This window comes from Castanea sativa, chromosome 4, assembly GCF_040712315.1.
Source record: "Castanea sativa cultivar Marrone di Chiusa Pesio chromosome 4, ASM4071231v1".
Taxonomy (NCBI): Eukaryota; Viridiplantae; Streptophyta; class Magnoliopsida; order Fagales; family Fagaceae; genus Castanea; species Castanea sativa.
In genome coordinates, this window is record NC_134016.1 from 35,449,483 (window position 1) to 35,458,999 (window position 9,517).

The 9,517-nt window shown below is 29.5% G+C and overlaps 1 protein-coding gene across 1 annotated transcript; it reads right to left on the minus strand.

Annotated features, from left to right (window-relative positions):
* Positions 1-7,490: 7,490 nt before the first annotated feature.
* On the minus strand, positions 7,491-8,977 carry LOC142632137 (putative F-box protein At4g22030). The gene has a single exon (XM_075806553.1). The coding sequence runs from the start codon at positions 8,890-8,892 to the stop codon at positions 7,639-7,641; it is 1,254 nt and encodes a 417-aa protein (XP_075662668.1). The 5' UTR covers positions 8,893-8,977; the 3' UTR covers positions 7,491-7,638.
* Between the last annotated feature and the right edge of the window lie 540 nt (positions 8,978-9,517).

The window sequence follows — 9,517 nt, forward strand, 5'->3', positions numbered from 1 at the left end:
GCTCTCAACTCTTTATTTACAGTGTAGAACTATAATTGGGTCAGCTACTGAAAAATGTTGAATTCAATGGCTGACTGGCTTGATCCATTCGTATTGGCTGACTTTTTCTTTTTTTGGGTTAATTTTATTGGCTGACCTATTCTGTATTTATAATTTTCTATGTTCAAAAATGTTGTCTTATTGTTTATTGTGTCGAACTATAACTGGGTCGCGACGTAGCTATTAGTCTATTACTACAAACTGATTGCTTTCTTATATTTTGCGTCATACAATTTTAGATATCTATAAGAGCCGGTCAACATCTCCAAGTCGAAAGCATGTGTCCTTTTCATATGCACTCCAAGTCCAAAGTCTAGTACAGTGACGTAACTTTTGTGTCACATTATTGTTTCGAAGTGTTTTTTTTTTTTTTCTTTTTTTGCTGAGGTGTTTGATGATAAGTATTAGGAAAAAAGATAAGTTTATGTAAAAATAATTTTTTACAAGCACGTTTTGCGCATTTTTTAGCTCTCATGTTTTTTTTTTTTTTTTTGTAGGTCTTGTACATTGTTCACAAGACCAATAAGTACTTTTTTCAGTAAAAACAATTTTAAAATTGAGTTCTACGGCATTATTTACACGTTTAAAAATTATTTTGCTATAATATTTTCAGTTTTCAATTTTCAGTAATAAACGGTATCCAAACAGATCTATCATCAGATAATGATAGTTGGTGGTGGTGTAAAAATTCTATAATGGGTATGTCTTTTATTTGCTTTTTGATATTGGATTTTGAGGACCCTTGGTCTAAATTGATTTTAGAAGCTCAAATTATGTACTTAAGAGAGATTTACAAAACTTTTCCTCCCAAAAAAACAAGTAATAGGAACGAAGAAAACCATGAAAATTATTATCATATATAAGCTCAAATTTAAAAATACCTTCGATAGTGTAGAAAACCTTCAATACTGGAAACGAAAGAATTTTTTTTTAGAATAAAGTCAATTCTCCACAACCTTGGCCATGTGCTTGACTTCCAATTTTTTTTCACAGCTCTTTTGCCTTCATCTCTCCCGTAACAAAATAATTTTGATTCCTAGCAAAACGCGTAGGAGGACAATACCATAATCCTGTACCTTCTTCTAGTCTTTAACATATTTTAAGTTTGCTATTTTCCACAACAATATACTCTTGTTGGATCGTAACATCCATGACGTCTCATTATCACACAGCTAAAGTTGTTTGTTCCATCAAGTTTGGCATTAAAGACAGTAATTGTCCACAACAATGATATTCGAGGAAAGAAATTTCGCTCACAATATAAAATTACATAAGTAGTATAGAAACTTTTTCTTGAAATCCAATCTTGAATATACCCAAAAATTTGAATCTCATGAACAATAAAAACTGATTGGTGTCTTGATCTGATGATAAAGAGTTATCATTAGGAGTGAACGTCATAGGTTGAAACTTTCTCAAAAAAATAAAAAAAATACTAGATAAATTATATTTTCATTCATAAAAAAGGAAAAGAGAAATTTTATTTATATAGTGGCGGCAGTCTCACGTGAGGTAAACAATAACAATGCTCACAACATTATCAATAGATTCAATACTAGGCAATATATTACCCACTCATTGCGCAGGATACATTATCGCGAAAATTTTTATTTAAAATATTTAGACCTTTTTTGAAGTTGTTTAAAAAAATCTCTTCTATTTTCCAATCAATTTTTTATAAAATTTTAGAATTTTTAATTCTCTACTATTTTCCATTACATATTGGAACAAAAATTTTGTAATATATAATATTTTGAATCAGAATGGTTGAACAAATCAGACCACATAAAATTATTTTATTATTAAGCATTACAGACTTCATTTTTTCCTTCATAAAAATAGAAAATGAATACTAAAGTGTTGCAATCAATCCCATTGAAATATGAGTTCATATGTCAAAGTGGATAAAAAAAATATTTTACAAAGATACACAATTAAAATCCCAACAATTATATGTCCCGTACATCAATAAATATAAGGGCCCATTTCATTGGAAAGGTAGGAAAGTGAGAGGATAGAAAATAATAAGAGAATGAAAAAGTAGGAGGATAGAAAAGATTTAATTTCTCTCATTTTTGTTTGATTGAAAGTGAAAAAGATGAGAGATAGAAAAAATGAATTTGAATAAATTTACTCATATATCTTTATTAAAGAATAATGCACAATTAAAACAAAAAATTGAGACACAACCAAAATCGAAAAAAACAACAATCACCCAAATTATTAAAAAAATAAAATTCATGTCCCAAAAAAATCACTTCTAGTTTTTTTTTTATGAAAAAAAAAAAAAAGAGGCAACTGGATGAAAAAACATTTTGGTGGGCCTAAGGAGAAAACTTTTAGCCCCACCATTTATTTTTCTTCCTCTTCACCCAACCAAACACACTCCAAAAAAGTTTTCCTTCCTATTTTCTCTCCAAAATTTTTCATCCATCCTGTTTCACCTCCAAACAAAGAGATGAAGAGAAAAAGATAATCTATATATATAGGGTTGGGTTCAAGTTACACCTGGTGTAACTCTAAGTAATATTACACCACCCAATAAATTATTATAGAATTTATATTTTGAAAATTCTATAGTTGAATTACATGTTCTATATGTTTTTAACATTCATACCAATTTTCATGTCAATTGAATGTTATTTACAATTCAATCCATAAACTCATATTTTATGCATTATTTTAAATTTAAAAAAAAAACTTGAATTTAAATAATTGATCAATGACATGACTATTGATCTTTGATCACCTTGAAATTTTGCAAATATAAAGAATATACGAATATAATGTAATTTAACGATGGATTTGTCAAAATTCGCATCTAATTAAAAAAATATTGAGTGGTGTAACATTACTTAGAGTTACACTAGGTGTTACTTGAACTCATAAGGTTCTGCCATGTGGCGCACTTTGTGAAGATAATTGAAATACTCTTAAATCATATTAGAGATAAGAACAAAATTAAAAAAAAAGAGACATTTTATTTCCTTTGATTCAATGTTTCAAGATTACTTTTTGTTATAATTTATTTAATGTTTCAAAAATATTATTTGTTTTATTTGGTTCAATAATTCAAGACTTTTCATCTCTCTCACACACAAAACTCTTTGCATTTCCATTCACCCTTAATTTTCACTTTTGCTCCTTTATATACACATGCCCACACCCCATTATGTCATCCCATATCAAATATACTCAAACAAAAAACGATATTATTTACTCTCAGCCTTTAAACAACACTTATATAACTCCAACATTGTCATATCATTTGATTCTTACCCTTCGTATGAGTAAGCTATGACCAAGGAAGGGGGCTTGCGTTTTTTATTCAGTTACAACAGCTTATAGTTTTGATGTTGGAAAATCATAAATGTATTTTGTTTTAGAACTCATAATGTGTAGGTTTCCTTGTAGCTTTTTTTACTACTATATTGTACAGTATGAGTCATAGTGATAAAATAAAAATCAATTATGATTTCAAAGAATTTTGCGCTTTTTTTATAGATACAGAAGTCTAACTAAAGACAATTAAATTTTGATAAATTGATGTATTTTTAGCTAATTTTCCTTTGTTTAATCATGTTTTCTCTATGTTAATACTTACAAATGATTTCCTTTATTTCATTGAGATAATGAATTGGTTATTTGAGATTGAGGTCTTGATATTTGGTTGTGAGAATAAAATGGTTGAGGAAGTGTTTGGGAAATTTTTTAAATTTATATAATTTTAGAATATAAAAGTATATGCTTTAAAAATTCTTATTTTTAGATTTCAAAATCATTTAATCGGATAAAAAATAAAGCCTACTTTAAACAATAAATATTATAATATGGTATAGTCTTATATATAGTGTTATGCAAATTTTTTTAATAAAATACTAAATAAGAAAATCAAGCTTCAAACTATTCAACAAAATTGTGAGTACAATAAAATAAGTATTATATGTAGGTCTTAATGTACATAAAAATAATCTCAAATAAAAATTGTAAAATATCCGTGCATCATGCAAAACATCATCTAATAATTTATAATAGCAATCACATTGGCTTAGTCAAAATTTTCTATCTGTTATAAAATAAGAACTACTTTTTGTACTTTATCTAGCCATTTTCAAAACACTAACATCTAATTTTTTTTATCCTATATTCTAATTGTGCTATAATTTTGTGTCACGTATCCTATTTAAATTTTTTAATCTTTGTGCTAATTGAGTTATTAAGTGCAAAAACGAAAGATTCTGAAATAAGTGAATGAACCGTAAAAAAATCAAATCAACCAATAATCAATTTTGCTGCTCTTGCTTTTCATATCCAACGATTTGAATGCACACAAGTTCACGTGAAAGCAGGTTCGCTCTGTTTCAAGAAATCACTAGAGCAAACAAAGACACTTGTGAAAAATAAAAATTTTATGTCGTTTTTTGTTTTTTTTTATTTCCTGTTTTGTAGGGAGCAAAACAAGATGTGGAGATACGAAAATTTCAGAAAGAGAATAAGGCAGGTTATTATTGGTAACAAAACACTATTAATTTATTTTTAGTATGATAATTATTGATAAAAATTTATGCGTAAACTTTGCTATCTATATGGATTACAAATTTGTGCCACGTATTCCATCTAATTTTTAATTTTTGTACCAAACAAATTATATATATATAACAGAAACCTCTGAAGCTCTCACAATTTTTCACGTCAAAACAATATTTAAATAAAATTATTTTTTTTTAGTTCAAACTTAACTAGGAGTGAAACTCTATCTCTTGAATAAATTCAACTTAAACTCAAACTTATCATCATCATTTTTTTTAAATAGAATTATTTTTGTTTAATCAAAACTTAACAATAAGTGAAAATCTATATAAAACAGAAACCTCTGAGGCTTTTACAATTTTCCACATTAGCACAATATTTAAATAAAATTTTTTTTTTAGATCAAACTTAACTAGAATTGAAACTCTATCTCCTTAATAAGTCCAACTTAAACTCAAACTCATCATTATCATTTTTTTTTAAATAAAATTATTTTTGTTTAATCAAAACTTAACAAGAAGTGAAACTCATAAAGTTGAGCCAAAAGATCCCGATTCAAGATAAATTCATGAGGAAGTGGGATCTCTTTAGGATCCACTCCAGTATTTAGAAATTGGTTAATCGGTAAAGATACATGTACTTGATGCCCCGCCCAAGAAAGAGACCCAAGTCCTAGTAGCCCTGCTAAACTCCATTTTGTGCTCGCTCTCTTCTGTCATGCATCATGGCTAGGTGAGTTAGCCCATTGCGAATTAACCTCCGTGCTTCCAATCTGGTTATGCACTTTTTGGTCTGACTCGATAGGGCAGGGCTTTGGATGAGGCCCTTACTTAAAAGGGCGAAAGCCCCAACTCATCCACCATCTCCGTGGACGCTATGTTATCCAAATTCCCAGCATCAATGATCATCTTTGCACTGGCCAATTCCAACATAGATTTGGAATACATCCTTCCGTCTCCTCCTATCTCTCTAACAAGTCCAACTTAAACTTAAACTCAAACGTTGATAATCTATATATATACAAAAAATTATGATAGGACTAAAAAAAAAAAAAGAGACTCATGTTAACAATCATGGGTTTGGTTTTTGGGTTGAAATTTCTTCTAATTATTTTTTTTTTTTTATTGTCCATGGCAGATAAAGCATCTCTATTGTTTTGGAGAAAAATAAAAAAATACAGCCTATGTCTTCCAGCCTAGAGAACGATACATTTTTATTTGATATGTTATATATAAATTTGGTTTGAATCTGAAATAGAATTTGGGGATTCTATAAATTTTGAAGTTTTAAGTCTTGGAGTTTTTGGTATTTGCGTGTCCGTAGGTTGATCTTAATTCTTCACCTTAAATGCTTTTTATTTAGGTTCATGTGATTTTTTGTTTTCTTATTAAAATTTATATTTTTGGTTGATTAATTATTTTTTTGGATTAATTCCAATTAAATTTTTTTTTTTTCAAAATGTCTATTTACTCATTGTTGGATTTTTTTTTTTTTAGAATCAATAGTTTTTCCGTGCATCGCATGGGTTAGCAACTAGTTAAGTATAAAAATAGAAGAGTACAAATCCAATTAGGTTCTAAATTGGATTTCAATTGGAGTCTAATTTTGCACCACGTATCCATATAATTTTTTTAATTTTTATGGCAAGTAAATTGTTAGATGCGAAAATCAAAAAATCTAAATCCAATGAAATTCTAAATCATATATATATATATATGAGAAATCATTACATATTTTAGAAATATATGGTCAAAAAAAAAGTGTAAGTTAATACTACGTATAATTTGAACATCTTCTAAAAAAAGTTATAATTTGAACCATATAATTATGATTATTTTTAATTATATCTGTGCATATGCACAGGGGTTACACATTGGTATATATATAAATTCAAAACTTAGATTTTCAATTGGTGTTTAATTTTGCACCACATGTCTCATGTGTTTTTTTTTTTTTTAACTTTTGTTCCAAGTGAGTTATTAGTACGAAAACCAGAGTCAAATAAATAAATAAATAAGAAGGAAAAAGAAATGTTTGGTTTGACTTTGATAACGTATTAACATGATTGTTGGCAATGGAGACTGGGGAAAATTAAATAAATAATTTAAATGGAATTTAAATTTAAATCTAAACTAAACTCTAGCAAATTGAAAATTAATAACATTTTCCATCTACATTTTTTTCTTATAGATTATTATTCTACTGACAGTGGTCAGACAAACTAAAATTGAAAATTTCACGGATAACAATTTAAATGATTTTTTTATTTACTTCAAATAAACTTATATTTTGTTTTATAAGTAGTTTTTTATATTTTTAAATATATAAACTTTATTTGTAAACTAAGTAAAATTTAGTATACATTTAGTAATGCTTATTTGTAAGTGTATCTCATGCATACACATGAGATTATAAACTAGTTTCATTAAAACTTGAATACACAACTAATAAACTGTAATTAAAATAAGGGAACTAAGAAAAAAATATGTGTATGTGTGTGTTTTTCTCAACAAAAAAAAAAAAAAAAAAGATGCCCTTAAAAGTGCACTATTCAATGCACAAATTTTAATTTGTGTTTCAAAAATAAACTACCAAAATTAGTCAATAAAAAAATGCTAAATTGCAAATTATATCCTCTAAGTTCGATTGAAATTCATTTCAGTCTTTTAGTTTTACCTTCCTTCAATTGAGCCCTCCAAATTTTAAATTCATTAATTCAATTTAGGTCTTGCGTCCAATTTTTATTTTATTATATGATAGAAAGTGAGAAACTAAGAAAATACATGCATGCATATTCTTGTGCTGCGGTCGTAAAGTTATTTGCGTCTGCAACTTAAATTTTCAACAACTTGTAATAGGAAATTCAAGTTATTATATAATATGTGCAAGAAAGTGAGAAAGTGAGAAAATACATACATATTTGCAAACTCATTTTGTACAAGTAGCTAATACAAAATTTGAGAATTAAGTTTTTTTTTTCCATGTTAGAAGATTGTACAAAGAATAAATTAAGTTATAAACAATTGACAAATTAAAAAATTGAATTAACTATGTACGAAACACCCAAAACTAGAAAAGTTTGCTTGCGAATTCGTCTACTTGGGAAGAAGCTGAGTTTCTTGCAAGTTCTCTGAGCTGTGATAAGCTTCTCCCAAGTTTCAAAGCCACCTTCATTTCAAACAATTTCCCATTCTCTCTTTTCTCCAAATCTCTTTCCTCAAGTGTGGTTTCAATTGATTCTTGCAGTAGTTGGAAAAAGCCACCACAGTTTCTATACATCTCAATCACCATCCCAACTTGTCCTCCATGCTCAAAAGCATTTACTGTGCTAGCTAAAGCCCCAGCAGCCACTGCTACTATTGGTGCCCATGATCCATTACCAACAAAAGCTGAGCCCAAGGCTGCAATGCCTGTGAGTAATGGACCTGAGATAGCTAAAGTCTTGTTGATCTTCAATGCCAAGTTGCCAAGTCTTACATAGTCCTCAATGTCTTTTCTCTCCACCACCTTAACAATCTCTCGCATTTCCATTTCAAGTTCCTCACTCCATCCATTGTTACATTGTTTTCCTTCATGTAAAAAGTTTTTCTTTTGTAGTACTTGATTTTTAGGCCACCAAACAGCTGGCTCAAACTTTGTAGGGAATTTTTCAAGCATTGCACCAAGCAAGGGAAGTGGGTAGGCTTTATCAAGGGCCAAAACTTTTTCCATCACCTCCTTCACATCTTCTTGAGTTGGAGTTCCGATGGCGAGCATGGTTTGAATTTGGCTCTGGAGCTGCTTGAACAATCTTGTAGCATTACGTTGTTCCTCAGCAAGCTGAGTAGGCTGAATTTTGTTCATTATTAGCAACATTCCTGTGGCCGCGGAATACAAAAGAGTAGACGATAATTTCAAAGCCAAAATGGGCATTCCAATGCCGCCAGCTGTGGCTGCAACACCAGCCATTGTTGCGGCAGTGAGAATCATCATGTTGATGGAGTTTAGAAGAAGGGTGTTCCAATTGTCACGTTGTTCTCCAATGTTGGCGTGCATCTCTACTCTATCAGCTACAGCCTCTAAGATAGCATAGAGTTGAGTGGAAACAATATTTGTACTAGAGTTGTGTGATCTATCATCAATGACATGATTGATCTTTTCTACTGGGATTGTGTTTATGAACCCATCTCTTGTATTCAGTTCCCCACCTAGATTTCTCATTGGTATTTTGGGAAGTGAGAGAGAGAGTTTTGGAAGCTTCGGGACATGAATAGCAGCATTGATTTTCCCTGAACAATAACATGAAGAAGAAGAAGACGAAGGTAATAGAAGAACTGAAGCCATTTGATTAAGAGGTTTTCACTTTTGGTTCTTGTGTATATATGTTGTAGAAAAGAAAGGTTTTGATTTGTTTTTTTGGCTGAATGAAAGATTTTGATTTTGGAATGAAGTTGATGAGGCTATCAACTCTTATTTATAGCGTACAACCATAACTGGGTCAGCTACAGAAAAATGTTGAATTCAATGGCTAACTGGCTTGACCAACTCCTATATTGGCTGACTTTTTCATTTCAATTTTTTTGGGGAGTTGAAGTTTATTGCCTGACCCATTCTGTATTTATAATTTTCTATGTTCAAAAGTTATGTCTTGTCTACAGTGTCTCGAACTATAACTGGGTCACGACGTAGCTAGCTATAAGCATATTTATGACCACTATCTGATTGTTTTCTTATATTTTTTGTGTCATGCAATAGTGGTCAACATCTCCAAGTCGAAAGCATGTGTCCTTTTCATACGCACACCAAGTCGAAATAGTAACATAACTTTTATGGAAAAATTATTATATGTATGTCTTTTATTTGGTTTTTGATATTGGATTTTGAGGACCCTTGGTCAAAATTGATGTTAAAAGCTCAAATTATGTACTTAAGAGAAATTCACAAAAAAATTCTTATAAAAAAAATTATA

Coding starts and splice junctions, on each gene's coding strand:
- LOC142632137 (XM_075806553.1), bottom strand. CDS start 8,892: ATGGCTTCAGTTCTTCTATTACCTTCGTCTTCTTCTTCTTCATGTTAT.